The sequence below is a fragment of the Pan paniscus genome, chromosome 23 (assembly GCF_029289425.2).
Source record: "Pan paniscus chromosome 23, NHGRI_mPanPan1-v2.0_pri, whole genome shotgun sequence".
NCBI classification, from domain to species: Eukaryota; Metazoa; Chordata; class Mammalia; order Primates; family Hominidae; genus Pan; species Pan paniscus.
The window spans coordinates 49,299,081-49,316,896 of NC_085927.1; the positions used below are offsets into that span (position 1 = coordinate 49,299,081).

The 17,816-nt window shown below is 57.4% G+C and overlaps 1 protein-coding gene across 2 annotated transcripts in view; it reads left to right on the plus strand.

The window, feature by feature from the left end:
• Positions 1-5,529: 5,529 nt before the first annotated feature.
• The window catches only part of MGAT3 (beta-1,4-mannosyl-glycoprotein 4-beta-N-acetylglucosaminyltransferase), a 34,826-nt gene continuing 22,539 nt past the window's right edge, over positions 5,530-17,816 (plus strand). The window contains exon 1 of one of the 2 annotated variants that reach the window (XM_055105366.2): positions 5,530-5,723. In XM_055105366.2, coding sequence (XP_054961341.1) covers positions 5,613-5,723 — 111 coding nt within the window. In that variant the 5' untranslated portion in view covers positions 5,530-5,612. The remainder of the gene's footprint in view (positions 5,724-17,816) is intronic. The other variant, XM_034949045.3, reaches the window with a different exon arrangement.

Consider the following 17,816-nt stretch of genomic DNA (forward strand, 5'->3'; position numbering starts at 1 on the left):
CCAGCCTGGGCAACAGAGTGAGACTCCGTCTCAAGAAAAAAAAAAAAAAAAGAGATCGAGACCATCCTGGCCAACTTGGTGAAACCCTGTCTCTACTAAAAATACAAAAAATTTGCTGGGCATTATGGTGCACACGTGTCTTCCCACCTACTCGGGAGGCTGAGTCAGAAGAATCGCTTGAACCCGGGAGGCGGAGGTTGCAGTGAGCCAAGATCGCACCATTGCACCCCAGCCTGGTGACAGAGTGAGACTCCGTCTCAAAAAAAAAAAAAAAAAAAGGCAGAGAAATTGCAAGCATTTCAGAGGGCTGCCAGTGGATGGGACAAGCTCAGCTGAATGGAGTGTATGTGGGGGAGGGTAGAAAGGGGACAGATCTGACTTCACCTGGCAAGTGTTGGGGAAGGAAGTCGCCAACAGAAGAACAATGAGGTTCACAAATTTGGAAAGGAGAGCTTTATTTCTCATAAAGGGTTGCAGCCTGCAGGGCAGCCATTCTGACAGGCTGGGAAGCATAGCTTCCAGCCAGAAGCCAGGAACACATGCTTCAAGGGAGGGGCAAAGGGAAAAGGAATTTATACAGAGCAGGGTGGCTGAATATACATATTTAATAAGCTATAGGGGGAGTCATGAATATTGATGTAAGAAGAAACAGGGACCTGTGCAATTAAGCTTCATGCCCCTTCGTGAGTCACACATGCAAAAAATGGTGGCGTTAGTGTGATCGCAGGGTGTTTTTCAGCCCTCTGATGTCAAAAGGTGACGCACAGGACCCTACTGTGTGCCAGGCCTCTGTGAATGCGGGAGGGGAAAAGAGTGACAGGGGCTATGTGGGAGGAAGGAATTGGGGGCTGTGTCCCCTTCTGGCCAGCTCTCTCTCAGGCAGGCTCCTGGCGCCACAGGGCCTGAGCTGGGAGGGTAGAGGGTGGAGGGTGGGGCCTGGTATGCCCGGCTGTGCCCGGCTGTGCCCAGGGCTGACTGTGTGCGACTGAGCAAGTCACTTATCTCTGACGAACACCTTCACTGGGCGTCCACTGTAGACTGTCTGGACAATGGTTTCTTATCAGGAAGGGATGATGGTCAGTTATTGTGTCAAAACTGCAAAAGAGGGATAGCATCAGACAGCTGGTTGGTATCAGTGGTGAAATCTTTCAAAAGGGCTGGTTTCTGGCTAGCCCTAACCGTCAGCAGGCTTTCTTCCCTAAGGAAGGGGTTCAGGAGGGGCTCTGTCGAGGAGTGTCTGACCTCCCATTCTGTTGTAGCCAAGCACTCAGCTTTCAAGGTTTCTCTGGGGTTCCCTTGGCCAAGAGGGGGGGCTGTTGGGGGGCTTGGGATTTCATTTTAATTTCTCAAAGGACCCTTTATCAAATACCTTCGGTGCTGCCCAGCACCACCTTGTCACACATCCCACCTCCCTCACCCTCCCCACACGCTGTCAGGTGGCCACCTTTATGCCCACTCTGCAGACCAATGGGCCTAGGCTTTGAGCATGGAGCCCTGGCGCAGCTCGGAGGGCCCGGACCGGAGCCAGCTCACTCTGCCCACTGCACCGTCATGCTCCCTGACCACCTGGAGCCTTGGCAGGGCTGGGGCTTGATGGCTTGGTTCTCTCTTTCTTTCTTTTCTTTCTTTTTCTTTTTCTTTTTTGATAGGGTCTCACTCTGTTGCTCAGGCTGGAGTGTAGCGGTGCGATCCTAGCTTGCTGCAACCTCCACCTCCTGAGTTCAAGGGATTCTTGTGCCTCAGCCTTCCCAGTAGCTGGGACTACAGGCATGTGCTACCACAGCCGGCTAATTTTTGTATTTTTAGTAGAGATGGGGTTTCACCATGTTGGCCAGGCTGGTCTCAAACTCTTGGCCTCAAGTAATCCACCTACCTTGGCCTCTCAAAGTGCTGGGATTACAGGCGTGAGCCATTGCGCCTGGCCTATGGCTTGGTTTTCATGGCATGGGTGAGGAGCCTCCCCACCTGGAGACCCAGGGCCAGGAGTGAGATGCCCCAGGGAGGTGGAATGCGGCTCCCACAGGCCAGGCAGCAGCTGCTGAAAGGGTAACAGACCTAGCAATTGTTCCCAGAGCCAAAAAGGCCTGGGTGAAAGGGGACAGCAGGGCTGTAAGGAGACACCGTCTGAGATTGGCTAATCTTGTATCTGGGCTTTTCCCACCTCCAGCTCCCACAGCCTCCTTGTCAGGCAGCTCAGCCCCTAGAGGAGCAGTCGGGCAAGAGGGCCACCAACCACCCTCCCCCATATCACCATGGAGCTTGGAGCCCCAGCCTCCCCCACGTCATCGTGGGGCCTGGAGGACGGCTGGGAGAGGATGGAGAGAACCAGATTCCATTGATGTCAATGCGATGTCAGGGCAGTGATTCGTCCCATTCTGCAGATGAAGATACTGAGGCTTAGGGATTGAAATGACTGGAACACTTGGCGAGCTGGCATGGAACCCAGGTCTTAAGCACCCTGGGATTCAGCTTCTCCACCTGCTGAGCACCTCCGTGCCTACTGTGTGCCAGGCCTCTGTGAATGTGGGAGGGGAAAAGAGTGACAGGGGCCACGTGGGAAGAAGGAATTGGGGGATGTTTACCCTTCTGGCCAGCTCTCTGGGAGGGAGGCTTCTGGCACCACAGGGCCTGAGCTGGGAGGGTGGAGGGTGGGGCCTGGTGTGCCCAGCTGTGGCTGTGAGTGTGACCGAGCAAGTTACTTATCTCTGACAGGCTGGGCGTGGGGAAGATGTACTTGCCACACAGCGCCCAACACACTGAGTGCCGCATTGAGGACATGGAGGCGGACTTTGGTATGAACCCAACAAGGCTGACTCCACTTCGGCCTCCCAAGAAGCTTGGGAATCTGGAAAGGTCAGGAGAACAAAGACCCAAGTTGGGGGAAGATGGAGAGCAAGCAAGTCCCCTGACCCTGGCCAGCTCTGGGCAGGGCAGCTTCCCTGGGGAGTGGGGTGTGTCTTTACTTCTCACTGGGCCTCAAGGGCAGGGGCTGGGGCTTGGGCAGGTCCTCCTCCCCTTTGCCAGGAGCAATGGAAATGGAGGAATGTGATTATTTTGTGCCTGCCTTCGTGCTTGGGGGCCAATGTCAAGGTTTTCTTGATGCTCAGAACAAGTTCAATGGAGAATCCAGACTTGAAACAGCACTTCTTTCATGGGCTGAGGGACGCCCAGAGTTGCTGCTGAAGGCTCAGGGAGGGAGAGAAGGTTCTGGGGAAGGAAAGTGTCTGTGAGGCGGTCCCTTCCAGAGGGGAATGAGTCCCAGGCAGGGAGAGCTGTGGCATGGGGAATTGGGGGAGGGGGACACATTTGAGCAGAAATTGAAGGTTCTTCGGGGGCCGGAGAAGAAGGGGTAGAGAGGGTTGAACAGCCAGGCTGGGGAGAGGAGGAGGGCAACATTTTTGCAGGGCAGAATAGACTGGATTTTGGGGGAGTGACAATTACTTTAAGCACATGTCATGGAGATGATTTTTTTTTTTTTTGAGATGGAGTCTTGCTCTGTTGCCCAGGCTGGAGTGTAGTGGCATGATCTCGGCTCACTGCAACCTCCGCCTCCTGGGTTCAAGCAATTCTCCTGCCTCAGCCTCCCGAGTAGCTGGGATTACAGGCGTGTGCCACCACACCCGGCTAATTTTTGTATTTTTAGTAGAGATGGGGTTTCATCATGTTGTCAGGCTGGTCTTGAACTCCTGACCTTCTGATCCACCTGCCTCAACCTCCCAAAGTGCTGGGATTACAGGCATGAGCCACCGTGCCCGGCCCATGGAGATGTTATAATGGAATGTGCTTAGAGTGATAGGAACTAGGAATGGATCTTACACTTTCAAATGGTTGGGAAAACATCAAAAACTGTTTCTGGACACGTGAAAATGACACGAAATTCAAATTTTTGTGTCCATAAAGTTTTAATTGGAACACCGCCAGGCTCATTCTTTTACGTATTGTCTATGGTTGATTTTATGCTACGATGGCAGAGTTGAGTAGTTGGGACAGAGACCATATGGCTGGCAAAGCCTAAAATATTTACAATCAATCTCTTAAAGCAAATGGTTTGCCCACCCTTGCTTAGAGAGAGCCTCCAGGAAGAAGAGAGCAGTGAGGGTGACGTTGAAGAAGGGGGCAAGACTAGGTCACCAGGGACTCCCTGTGCCCCGCCCAGGCACTGAACTTAAGCTGAGGGCAAGTGGGAGCCATTGAAGGTGCAGGCAGGAGAGTGACCTGCTCAGGTGAATGTTGGAGTAGGATCACTCTGCCTCCTCAGCAAGGATGGATGAAGCTGGGCACGGAGGCACCTGGAGCAGGTAGACCAGCCCTAGGCAGCCCGGATGGCTCAGCAAAGGCCTCTGGGACTACTCTGGAGTACATTCGCTGGGATATAGCATAGGTAGCGCATCCCTGCACCTTCGACGATGGCGGCGCAGAGATGTCTGCTGCGTACCCACAATGCCTTGTGCCTCGCACCGCGGGAGGAAGTGGCTGCTCTGTAGGCACCAGAGCGGAACCACTTGAAAGGCGGGAAACACGTGGGGGACGCCTCTGAGCCCTGAGAGGAATGGCCCAGAGCAAGGCCACGAGGAGCCAGGGCAGGACACGGTGGGCCCTCGGAGATCCGCTGGTGGGCAAGTGGCAGGAGAGTAGGCTCAAGAGGGTGGGCAGGGCCGACCGGGCCTAGGGTGGCCTGGTGAGGGGGGCGGGGGAGGGGAGGCCCCCCCAGTTACCCCGGGAGTGCGCAGGTGGCTTCGGGCATGTGAGGGACGGAGGGGGTCGGAAGGACACAGGCCGGTGTACAGCGGTCACCCACGCCCCAAGCAGACACACAGACTCTGTAGACACCGTAACAGGCCCGGCACCGTGCACACATCACAGGCCTCTGCACATGGTCACAGATGCCTGCGCGAAATCCCGGCCCAGGTTCACGCGGGCACAGGCGGATCCACGCACACACCGCAACACGGGTCTGCACGTCCATGCACACACAGGCACAGACTCGGGCACGCTGCGGAACGCACCCGTCCACGCAGACACAGAACGGGACTTGCTGCCCCGCACGCACACCAGGCCCGCACTCCGAACTACCCGCATTCCCCGCACACGCCCCCGCGCAGGCCGCCCCGGGCCGTGGGCCGGCGCACGCACGGTCACAGGAGGGGCGCGCGCACACTCGCACTCACACACACTCGCTCGCACACGCACACACTCGATCCAGCACGCGCGGGCGGAGCGGGGCGGCGGCGGCCGGAGTCTGCGGTGCGAGGCGCCCCCGGCCCGGCGCGGCGGCGGAGCCCGGCTGGCGGGGGAGGGGAGGGGGTTGCGGTGGGGGCGGGGTGGGGGCCGGAGCCGCTTGAGCCGGCGGGAGCGGGCACCCCTGCGCGCCGCGCTCGGCCTCGCCTCCGCGCCCCCCGCGCGCCCGCCGCGGTCCCTCCCCCGCGCCCGTCCGCTCGCCGGGCCCCCGCCGCCGCCGCCCCGGGGTGCAGCCGAGCGGCCGCGCCGGGCCCCCGGGACGGGGTGGAAGTGGGGGTGGGGGGAGGGGATCGGGGCCGGGCCGGGGCCGCGCTGCCTGCGATGCCCGGCGCCCGCCGCAGCCGCAGCCGCAGCCGCTGCCGCCGGAGCCCGGGATGGGGCGAGAGGCTGCGGCGGACGCCAGCATCTCCCCGCCGGGGACCCCGGGGGCCGCGGAGCCGCCGCCGCCGCTGCTGCCGCCGTTGCTGAGACCCAGCGGGCGATGGGTGAGTTGACCCCGGCGTCCTGGGGGGCGCCGCGGCCCCTCTATCCCCGCGCTGCCCGCCCTCCCGCGCTGCGCTTGGCGCCCCCCGCCCGGCTCCGCGGCCCACTCCCCGAGCGTGACCTTAGGGGGCGGGCGCGGGCGCACTGGGGCTGGGGGCCCGGAGGCCGCGGTGGGGGCGGGATGCCGGGGAAGCCGCTGGGCGCGGGCCCCCTCCCCCTACCCGCCGCTCCTCCGAGCTCCCCGGTCCCCGGAGGGCAGAGCCTCAGCGCCCGACCCCCTCCCACGGCCGGGCGGGGGACGTCCCCGAGGCGCGGGGCTCGAGCCGTGCTTTGTGCGCGGCACCCCCCAGCCTCCGGCGCGGCGCCCCCACAACCTCCGGCGCGGCGCGGGGCTGGAGTGGGAGGCCTCCGCGCCCGCCTTCCCCACCCCCGACCCCAGACTGCGGCGGCGGCAGCCGAGGCCCAAGCGCAGTCGGGGGCTGGGCGGGTGCGGGGGCTGCGGCCGTAGCTACCTCTGGGGACCAGGCAGAGGCAAATATGGAGAGGGCCCCCGGCCATTTACCGGGGTGGGGGCCCCCGGCTCCTTGCACTGCTCTGCCCAGGACGGGGGAGGGAACCTGGCTGAGGGAGGGCGCTATAAATATCTGCAAATAGTGAGTTCTGGAACCGGGAGTGGGGAGGGGAGTGCGTCTGGGTGTGTGTATGGTGGGGTTCTTGAGCTGGGGTGCAGCAGGAAGGGATGCCGCGCGGCCAGACCTAGTGGTCTGAGGTCGGATGACCCCCAGTCCCGGAAGATGCCCCTGAAGGCCCCTGATGGGGTGTGGGCAGACACACTACCCCAGTGGGATTCCTCCCTGGTTCCCCACTTCATTCCTGGGACACACCAGTCCAGATTCGCCTTGATGGGGGAGTTGTGAGCACTGGCGTGTCGTTTGGGGAGGGGGAGCAGTTATGAAAGATCCAGACATGGAGCCCAGCAGAAGGATGGAGGGGAGAGCCCCCACCCCCAGGAGCTGCAGCTCTGAGGGGGTTTTCAGTCTAAGGAGTGCTAAGGGGAGCCGCTCTGGGTCCTAGGAAAGTTTGAAAGAGGGGTCCCAGCCCAGGAGAAAGAGAGAGGTTACTGGAAGAGATGATGACAGGAAGCTGCCAGAGATCTCTGGGTAGAGAAAGGTGGGAAGGGCGTTGTGGGCCAAGGGAATGGCATGAGCAAAGGCTCAGAGGTGTGAGTGTCTGGCGTGTGTTGAGAGGTGGCAGTGGGAACAGTCAGGCACTGTGGGTGCCGCCTGGAAGAAGTGAGATGAAGACGGGGGAGAGGCTGGGCAGGGAGGCCAGGTGGAGGTGAGGTGGGAGGGCACAGCAGGGAGCTGGCACTTGGTCCTGAGGACGGCAGGGAGCCAAGACCTGGCTGGGGGGATGCCGCTGGCTCAGACCCATTCTAAGGGTCTGCCTGGTGCCCTTGGTGTGGTCAGGGCTACTTGAGGCACACTGGTGATTCCTTTTTTTTTTCTTTCTTTCTTTCTTTTTTTTTTTTTTTTTTTTGAGATGGAGCCTCACTCTGTCGCCCAGGCTGGAGTGCAGTGGTGCCATCTTGGCTCACTGCAACCTCCACCTCCTGGGTTCAAGCAATTGTCCCACCTCAGCCTCCCAAGTAGCTGGGACCACAGGTGCCCGACACCACACCCGGCTAATTTTTGTATTTTTAGTAGAGATGGGGTTTCACCAGGTTGGCCAGGCTGGTCTCGAACTCCTGACCTCAAGTGATCCACCCACCTTGGCCTCCTAAAGTGCAGGGATTACAGGCATGAGCCACCTCGCCCAACCCTGATGATTTCTTTTTCTGTAGTAACTGGACCACCTCAGGAAGTCAGCTTTCTGAGCCTCGGTTTCCACATCTGTGAAATGGGGAGGTTTTGTTTTTGTTTTTGTTTTGAGACAGGGTCTCACTCTGTGATCCAAGCTGGAGTGCAGTGGTGTGATCATCGCTCACAGCAGCCCCAACCTCCTGGGCTCAAGGGATCCTTCTGCCTCAACCTCCTGGGTAGCTAGGACTACAGGCGTGAGCCAACACACCCTGCTAATTTTTTAAAAAGTTTTTAATAGAGATGAGGTTTTGCTATGTTGGCCAGGCTGGTCTTGAACTCCTGGGCTCAAGTGATCCTCCTGCCTCTATCTCCCAAAGTGCTCGGATTCCAGGTGTGATCAAATGGGGGAGAATTTTGAATGGAATGAGTTGCAGAGAGGATTGAATGAGAGGATGCACACAGGGTGCCTGGCACCTGAGCAGCACTCAAGAGATCGCTGGCTGCGGTATTATTACCTGGAAAACGAGGATGCCGATGCCAGCTGGCAGGCCAGGCCAGCTTCACTGGGCAGCGGCCATGAGAATCACGAGAGGGCTGGGCTGGACGTGAATGGCAGAGAGCTGAGGGTGGGGGAACTGCGTGGTCCTCATGCAATTCTGGGAAGACTACATAAGCAGTGAGGAGTGGCCAGAGGCAGGGTGGTCTGCAAAGACAGCCCCTCTTGGCCTCATGGGCACCCACCCGCCCAGCCAAGTCATTCAGGGTATCCTGCTGTGCTCCCCAAGAGCCAGAGCCTCTTTGCTCCCCAGAGTGCAGTGATGCAGCCCCTCATCTTAGCCATCTCCAAGCCCTTCATGTGGGGACCAGGTCTTGGAACACAGTGTCCTCAGGTAGGGGTAATAATTTACTGTGCTGGACAGAGAGGACATAGGCCTTGCCCTGAGGAGATTAGAATCCATTGGGGAGCAGATACCCCTGGGCACCGATGCTCCACCTAGCCCTGTGCTGGCTGCTTGGGGGCAAGAAAAGAGTCACTAAAAGTAGGGATTCCAGATCTAGTGGCCCGGTTCAAATCCCGGCCCTGCCTCTCTCACTGTGTGACTGTGGGCTGGTGACTCTGCATCTCTGTGCCTCAGTTTTCTTGTGTCTAAAATGGCGCTGAGGCGAGGCGTGGTGGCCCATGCCTGTAATCCCAACAGTTTGGGAGGCCGAGGTGGGTGGATCACCTGAGGTCAGGAGTTCAAGACCAGCCTGGCCAACATGGTGAAACCCCATCTCTACTAAAAATACAAAAATTAGCTGGGCATGGTGGCAGGCACCTATAATTCCAGCTACTTGGGAGGCTGAGGCGAGAGAATCGCTTGAACCTGGAGGCAGAGGCTACAGTGAGTTGAGATTGCGCCACTGCACTCCAGCCTGGGCAACAGAGTGAGACTCCATCTCAAAAATAAATAGATAAATAAATAAAAAGGGGGTGGGGTGCACTGTTACTATTTGAACAGCTTGGCATAGTTTCCAGTGGCCATTTACTGCTCCCTTCCAGAATGAGTCTCCCGATTCACCCCTGCCTCCTTGGAGACTACACCACCTGCCCTCCGAGATGTGTTGTTTACGTGTCCCTGATGTCTTCCTTTTCTGACTGAGTCCTCCTGCCCAGGGACCTGCCTTTCCAGATCCATTGCTCCAACCGGGGGCAATAGTAGGCTGGCAACTGGCTCTCTGGGAAACAAACCCCTGATGAGTTGGCCAATCGCCGTGGTGTAAATCCTCCCCATATGGCTGATTTTAAGCCACCCATGGCCTAACAAGAGTGTCATAATGGGAGCTGGTACGTGCCAGCTTTAGTCCCCAGGCATTCAGCGGGTGCTTAATAGATGATGGTTGAATGAGGAGGAAAGGATGCAGAGAGTGTTGGTCAGCTAGATTTGGGAGCTGCGGGCGATACTGTAGGTGAGAAGGGCTTTCAGGGGGAGGCGTGGGAGGGCTGGAGGTGAGGGGCCACCCTGCACCAGCCCTGGGGTGAGGCTTGAGGGAACGGAGAGCTTCTGGTGTCCTCCCCGTCCTGAGACCCTTTGCACCTCTGACCCTGACACACACTTGCACTAGCCCCTCCTTCCAGGGGCTCCTCTCCACCTTGGCCTGGCCTTGGGGTTCTGCACAGAATGGGCCCCAAGCTTAAGCCAATGAGAGCTCGGAGATGTGGCCCAAGCAGGTCCCAAACCTCATGTTCCATTCCCTTGCTGTGCTGTTCCCTCGACTTGAATTCCTCTTCCATTCACTGTCCCCTGTAACTCTGTTGTCCATCAAAAGCTTCCTCATGACCCCCTTCCTCTGTGACACCAGCCCCACAACCCAAGTCAGACAGACCCTTCTCCCCTTCTGCTCTTCCCCCGATGCTACAGCCCCTCCCATGTACACGTTCCTGCCCATAAAAATATCAATAGCCAGCATGTGTTGTGTTCCTACGGCAGCCAGTGACAGAGGTTCCGGGATAGTCCCCTCTACAGATGGGGAAATCGAGGTGCAGTCTCTTGTTCACACTGACCCACTTTTTTTTTTTTTTTCTTTTGAGAAGAGTCTCACTCTGTCACCAGGCTGGAGTGCAGTGGCATGATCTCGGCTCACTGCAACCTCTGACTCCCTGGTTCAAGTGATTCTCCTCCCTCAGCTTCCCGAGCAGCTGGGAGTATAGGCACGTGCCACCATGCCCAGCTAATTTTTGTATTTTTAGTAGAGATGGGGTTTCACCATGTGGGCCAGATGGTCTCAAGCTCCTGACCTTGTGATCCACGCCTCAGCCTCCCAAAGTGCTGGGATTACAGGCCTGAGCCACCACGCCCAGCCTGCACTGACCCACTCTTTACATCTTAGCTGCAGCATCTCTGGCTCAGGGAAGCCCACATGCTTCCTGGTGTTCTTGCTGTCAGCTCCCAGAGTATCACGCCGGTGTCTTTGGCGTGTTTGTTACGTGTTCCTGATAGACTTTCAGCGACACAGGTACTGAGGAGGCCCTCAGTTAAATGTGCAGATGGATGGATGAATGGATGAATGAATGAATGAATGAATGAATGAATGATTCTCAACCCAGGTGAGCAGCCTTGCTGTCCTGCTTATTACTCCTTCTCCATCCCTGATGGAAGGGACTGACCCTCCAGAGGGCAGCCTCACACTACAGAGGGAGGGTACAGGGACCTGCTTGGGAGGGGCTATTGTCCCCACCGCCAGGAAGGGGACAGTGAGGCTTCGGGAAGGGGCGGAGCTGCCCATGGGCTGGAAGCAGGCCAGGAACCCCCTCTCACAGCAGGGAGCTGACAAGGGGACCCACGGCCTTGCCCATAAGTCAGGAAGTTAACCGACTTGTCACGTACTTCTCCTTGGGCTGCCTGAAGTGGAATTCCCCCTTTTGGGTCACTTATTTTCATCTTTTCTATAAAAATAAAATTGAAACAATGGAAATCATTCTCACACCTAATTACCGTATTGTTTATGAACTTATTTGGCTCGAAACTTTGGTTCTTACCGAAGTGGGAATCCCTTGAGAGGGGTGGGTGAGGGCCAGGCCAGGGAGACAGACCTGTGCACGTGCCAGGACCTCAGAGCCTGCTCTCCGGCTGCCCTCTCTGGGCAGGCCAGGAACTTCCCAGAAGGAACAGCCCAGAGACAGGGTTCTAAGTGAGGGAGGCCGGCCCGAGTGGGTTCTGGGACTCTGGCTGGCAGGCCTGGTGGTGGATGGCTCCCACGGTTGTCCTCCCCACCTTGGCCTCCGGGTCATCATAATTTGCTGCTCTTTATCAAGCACTTACTATGTGCTGGGCCCAGGGCCAACCAACCACTTTCTATGCATCCTCCCAGAGATGTCTCTAACTTGCTGAGAGGCAAGCACTATTATCATCCCTGTTTGACACTTTGAGGGTACCCAGAGTTGGGGGTCCACAGCTGGGAAGTGGCAGGGCTGGGATTGTGTCCAGCCTATAGGACCCTCAGAGAGCAGCCTCCCTCGGTCACCCAGACCTGTTCCTTCTCTCCCGTGGGCTCCCAGCAGGGCCTGTTCCCTGAGGCTTGGAGCCCTGAGACAGCCATCACTTAGCCTCTTGGCCTCCAGGCTTCCCCTTCAAGGCCCTCCTTCTGCCACTGTCCTGGGCCCTGTCTCTGGAAGGCCTGCTCAATGTCACCTGGGCGGCCTGCGTAAAGTACCTGTTTGCCAGACCCTAGCCAGCCCTGCTGAGTGAGCATCTCACAACGGGAGGGCTGGAAGCCCACAGTTTAAAAAATACTGACTTGGACTCCCAAAGTAATCCTAGTACTTTGGGAGGCTGAGGCAGGAGGATTCATTGAGTCCAGGAGTCCGAGACCAGCCTGGGCAACATAGTGGGACCCTGTCTCTACAAAAAATTTTAAAAAAAATTAGGCAGGTATGGTGGCAAACGCCTATAGCCTCATCTACTTGGAAGGTTGAGGGGGAAGATCACTTGAGCCCAGGAGGTCAAAGCTGCAGTGAGCTGAGATCGCACCACCACTCTCCAGCCTGAGCGACAGAGCAAGACCGTATCTCAAAAATTAAAAAAAATAAAAAATGGTGCCCTGAGGATACAGAGGCCTGTGCATTCCAAGAGCCAGTTCACAGCTCCCTGGCATCTGTAGTGGCTACTAGATTTCCCAATCCCCAACCCTTGTAACCCAGATCCTGTGACTGAGCCCCCGCCTGTGTTCATAGCCTGGGCCCCACCAGCTCTTCATACACCGTGCTCACCCCTGCCCCACTGCCCCCGCCATGCTGTCATCCTAGCACTTGCTGCCTCTGCCTCTTCCTGGAAGCAAGTCCCAGGCAGGGCATGATGCCCAGAGCTTGCCTAATGCACTGGGCAAATCTCTCATGGTGAGTCCTCATCTTGCTACCTGGGGCCTGGCACATGGTTGTGGCAAATTGTGGTGGGTGAGTGATGGTGGCTGCCGCAGGAGAGGGGCACAGGGAGAGCTGCAGGTGACCGGGGATGGGTTGGGCCCCCGGGCTGGCACCGGGCATGCACTAGGGCCTGGCTCTGTGCCTGGCACGTAGAAGGCATTTGATGCATATTTCTTGTCTTTTTTTTTTTTGAGACAGAGTTTCACCGTGTCACCCAGGCTGGAGTGCAATGGCGCGATCTCAGCTCACTGCAACCTCTGCCTCCTGGGTTCAAGCGATTCTCCTGCCTCAGCCTTCCCAGGTAGCTGGGCTTATAGGCGCCCACCACCACACCCAGCTAATTTTTGTATTTTTAGTAGAGACGGGGTTTCATCATGTTGGCCAGGCTGGTCTCCAACTCCTGACCTCAAGTGATCCACCTGCCTCCGCCTCCCAAAGTGCTGAGATTACAGGTGTGAGCCTCTGAGCCTGGCCTGATACATATTTATTCTTTTCTCTTTTTGAGACAGAGTCTTGCTCTGTTGCCCAGGCTGGAGTGCAGTGGCATGATCTCGGCTCACTGTAAGCTCCGCCTCCCAGGTTCACGCCATTCTCCTGCCTCAGCCTCCCAAGTAGCTGGGACTACAGGCGCCTGCCACCACACCTGGCTAATTTTTTTTTTCGTATTTTTAGTAGAGACGGGGTTTCACCATGTTAGCCAGCATGGTCTCGATCTCCTGACCTCGTGATCTGCCTGCCTCGGCCTCCCAAAGTGCTGGGATTACAGCCATGAGCCACCACGCCCGGCCTCTATCAGGCTTTATCTTTCTCCACTCCAGGACCAGAGCTCAGTCCTGAGCCCGGAGCACTTTGCTCTCCCCAGCTCCTGCTCATCTACGCCGGCATCTGACCTGGTTCCTGCTGAGAAATGCTCTGAACTGGGGGCAGGGGAAGAGGGAGGGGTGCAGTCCCACACGGGCCTGGTGTCTCCTCCTTCACACCACACAGGGGATCCTCAGCTCTCTGAGGCACTCTGGGTAAGTTTCCCAGGGCCCCAGACGTTAAGGTTCCCTCTGCAAAAATGGGTGGGTTCAGCTGGCCACGTGGCCTCTCTGGGCTGATAACCCTGGGCTCAGCTACACCCCTTGGAAGGTTTTCCCTTGGGATATGGGCACAAGTGAAAAATAGAGCCATACCCTCCAACTCACTGTGGGCATTCAGTGAAACCATGTGTGTAAGACGCTTTGTTAATTGTAGAACGCTGCACAAACTCATCAGGTCCCTCACCCGTCAGGCAGGCTCTACTGCAGACACTAGACACGATCGAACCACTTCCCCTGCTTAGTACTCAATTTCCATATAGTGAAATGAGGTTTATTTTGGCACCGTGGCCCATGGTTCCTGAGATATGAAAATGAAATCATGCAAAAAAACTCTAGCACTTTGGGAGGCCGAGGGGGGTGGATCACCAGAGGTCAGGTGTTCAAGACCAGCCTGGTTAACATGGTGAAGCCCCGTCTCTACTAAAAATACAAAAATTAGCCGGGCATGGTGGCGGGTGCCTGTAATCTCAGCTACTCGGGAGGCTGAGGCAGGAGAGTCACTTGAACCTGGGCGGCAGAAGTTGCAGTGAGCTGAGATTGTGCCACTGCACTCCAACCTGGGTGACAGAGTGAGACTCCGTCTTAAAAAAAAAAAAAGAAAAGAAAAAAAAAAAAGCCTGATAGAGCAAAATGCGCACTGCCCGAAGGTGACAGAAACCCAAGTTGATGTTGGTTCCAGCAAAAGGTGAATGGGGAAGAGAAAGGCCTGCGAGGAAGGCCCAGTCAGAAGCCAGCCAGGCCCAGGGGTGGCAGGGTGGTGGGGACACTGCCCTGCTTCTTTCTCTGTGCTTTCCTGATGTTCTAGAATGGATGAGAAACCTTTAAACCAGAAAAATGCAGTTGTATTCTAACAGCGGGAAGAAAAGGAGCCCCGGAGACAGCCGGCTCCTGCTTGGTCTGATTCTGGGGCCACCGCTTGCGGGCGCAGTGACCGGCTGTGGGGTCTCACCATGGGGCTTGCCTAGCACCAGGCACTTCTACCAGAGCAAGTGAATCTGCGGCAGGAGGCCTGTGTTGCTCTAATTCCTGGAAATTGGGTCATGGGAGCCCAGGCCTGGAGCTCCTGGAATGCAGTGCTCTGAGAATTTTGTCCAAACACCTCTGACCTCCTTCCTCCGGGGCTGGTCCAGCCTCTTTCTTCCCCCGCGTCCCCCATGCTCCAGCCTCTTGGGCAATTGTCATACTCCGTATGTGAGCCTCACCTTCCTACTTCCCGGCCTTTGCTGATACTGGTCCCCTGCCCTCCTGAAGAGCCTGCCCCTTCCAGCCCAGCTGCTGCCAGAGCCCCCTCTCCTTAGGAAGCCCCTCCTGCCCCTCCCAGACAGAGGTGCCCGCAGGGCAGGAGCCAGGGCTGCTTGTTTCACCTCCATGCTGAAGCCCAGCGGGCGTGGTCAAACCTGTTGGCTGATGTTGTTACTGACCCTGGCCTCTAAGTGCTTTTCCCACTATCCTCCTACACACGGGTCAAGTTCTGCCTAGTGGTAGCGTTATTTGTCATTGCATCTGAGCCTTGATCCTGGGTGGGGTCAGTTTCTGTTTCTCTCCCAGCTTCTGACTCTGTACCCAATACACTTTGTGCCCAGTACAGAGCACTCATCTGTCCATCCGTTCTTTCAGCAATTACTCCCTAAGTGCCTATTGTGCGCCGGTGACTGAGCTAGGTGGCAGGGGCACAGCTCTGCTGACATCAGGGTGGGCGGCTTGCAGTTTGCTTGCATGTGTTTTGTGCATGCTACATGTGTATGCACACAGCATGAACATCTCCATCACATATAAACTAGCGTCTCTTAGGCTGCGCAGTCCTCTAGGCACCTTGTGCATTCCTGGTTAATTCAGCGAGCGTTGACAGAGTGCCCACCAAGCAGGTGCCAGGCCCTGACATGAAGTCTTTGCCCTTGTGAAGCACCTGTCTTGTGGAGCCATTGCAGTGAGAGCTGGTGCAGAGGGTGAAGGGCAGGGGGTTGGGGCAGCATCCTGGAGAGATGGGAAAGGGGTGGGGAAGGGAATTTCTGCCTGGCTGGGGTGTGCTTTGGGATCCCCTCTGCGGCCCTGGGGGCATCCCAGGCCTAGGAAAGCTGGACTGGGCCTTCTCGCTTTGGGAGTGCAGGCAGCCCCATCTCTTTGGTTCCGCTGCTCTCAAGAGCCCCAAAGAGTGATGAGGCTAAGAAGGTAGGAGTGGGCAGGAGCCCTGCTGCTGGGCACCGCGAAGAGAATACGAAGTACAGTGTCCCAAAGAGGAGACACATGGACACGACACGGGACCTGTGATGGAGAGCTAGCTTGCTTGCTTCCTTCTTTTTTCTTCTCTTTTCGTTTCGTTTCGTTTCGTTTCTTTTCTTTCAGACAGAGTCTGGATCTGTTTCGTTTTGTTTCGTTTCGTTTCTTTTCTTTCAGATGGAGTCTGGATCTGTCGCCCAGGCTAGAGTGCAATGGCAATCTCGGCTCAGTCTCAAAAAAAAAAAAAAAAAAAAAGAGGTAGAACCTTCAGATGCAGACAGAGAACCTAGAATCTGAAACTTAGAGGAGGAAACCTGGAGCAGCAAGGCTAGAATGTGGGTCTTCCAGAACATGGAGCTCGGAGGCCGCCACCCTCACCTTGATGAGCAGCAGTGGGCACATTGGCGGCTCTGCTGAGCTGGGCTGGGATGAGGACCCCCTCATAGCCTCCTGGGTTCCTGACCCTGGGCACATGCCCTCTCCAAGCAGAGGTGGACAGAGAGTAATTGGGAGAGGAAAAGAGACAGGGTGCCTTGTTCCAGCTGAGGGCGGGCTCCCTGGGTGCCCAGAGCCCCAGCCAGCTGTGTGCTTGCCTTGTCAGGACCACCCCCAGCAGGAAGCTAACTGATGCTCAGGTTCCCAGATCCCAGGGGCAACGCTGCCACCCTCCTGCCCAGGAGCTGCAGGCTGCAGGCCTTGTCACCTCCCCAGGTCCCCACGGTGGCAGAGCCACGTTCAAGCCCATTCCCTCACTCAGCAGCGCACCTGCAGCACCAGGGCATGAGGCAGTGAACACACAGCCGTGAGCTGCAGTTCCGACGCTGGCAGGGAGGATCCTAACTACTGAGCCGCTCTTCCTTTCCCACTGTCTTCCCATAGCTCCTCCTGGCCGTGAAGGCTCCAGTCATTTCCTGTATCTCCCCTCTGCCACCGCTATCCCATTGGAAGGGGCCCTTAGGATTCATGTAGCTAAGCTGCCTCATTGGGGTGTGACAAGCCCAAGTTGGCAAAGCAGGCAGGACTAGGACCATGGGCCACTTGTGTGAGCCCCAGACGGGCCTGAGAGCCCTGCAGCATTGACTGGAAGGTGCGGGGGTGTGGATTTGGCGTGGTCATTTATTCATTCAACAAACTCAGGGTGAGCACCTTTTTTGTGTGGGGCTCAGTGCTTGAGGCTGGGGACCCAGGGGCGTCAGACAGCACAGCCCTTGTGTGGGACAAGGGGTTCTGGGGAGTAGGCTGGGGTCAGGGAGGCCTGGAGAAGTGCAGCTCAGCCGAATCCTCCAGGAACAGGCACGGAGATTGAAGGGTGAGATTACACAGAAACTTCTGTGCCTCCTTGAGGGAATTGGACTTTCTCCTGAGGGCAGCGGTTCCAAGCTGGGAGGGGCAGCATCAGATGTGGCTTTCGCTTGGCTCATGGGGGCCGGGTTGGGGGCCCACTGAGGAAGCTGCTGCCATTCCGGTGAGCGGTAGGCTCGGGGTTGGGAGATTTGGGAAGTGCGGGCAGTGGGACTGACTGCCTTGGTGGTGTGGGGAGGGGCCCAGAAGGGGGAAGGTGGGTGGGGAGGGGCCCAGATTTGGGAAGTGCGGGCAGTGGGACGGACAAGCCTTGGTGATGGGTGGGGAGGGGCCCAGAAGGGGTAGTGTTGGGAACGTCATCGGAGCGTCAGTCCCTTGGTGCCAGGCTTGAGTCACAGGTTACTAGCTCAGGTTGTTGGGACGGCGATTTGAGTTTCACCTCGTTTGCCACAGAGGGTCTCAGGCCAGAAAGCCAGGCCTGGTGTGAGCCAAAGCCCATGCCCACTGCCCTCCTTGCTGCCCAGCCCAGATCGTTCCTGCCAGGTCTGCACCTCGCTGTCCCTCACTCCATCTGGCACTGGGCCGCCTGAGCATGCAAGTGTGCCCACCACCTGCTGCCCTGTACACATGGGTAGGTGCCGGGGGAACAGCATCCACTCCCCACTGCCTAGGACTCTTGGACCAGACCGCCACCTGCCACCTGGTGCATGAGAGCCTCTGCCAGCCAACAACCCCTCCACTGCCACCCGGGGCACAATGCCTGGGACAAAGTCCCCAATGCTAGAGAAG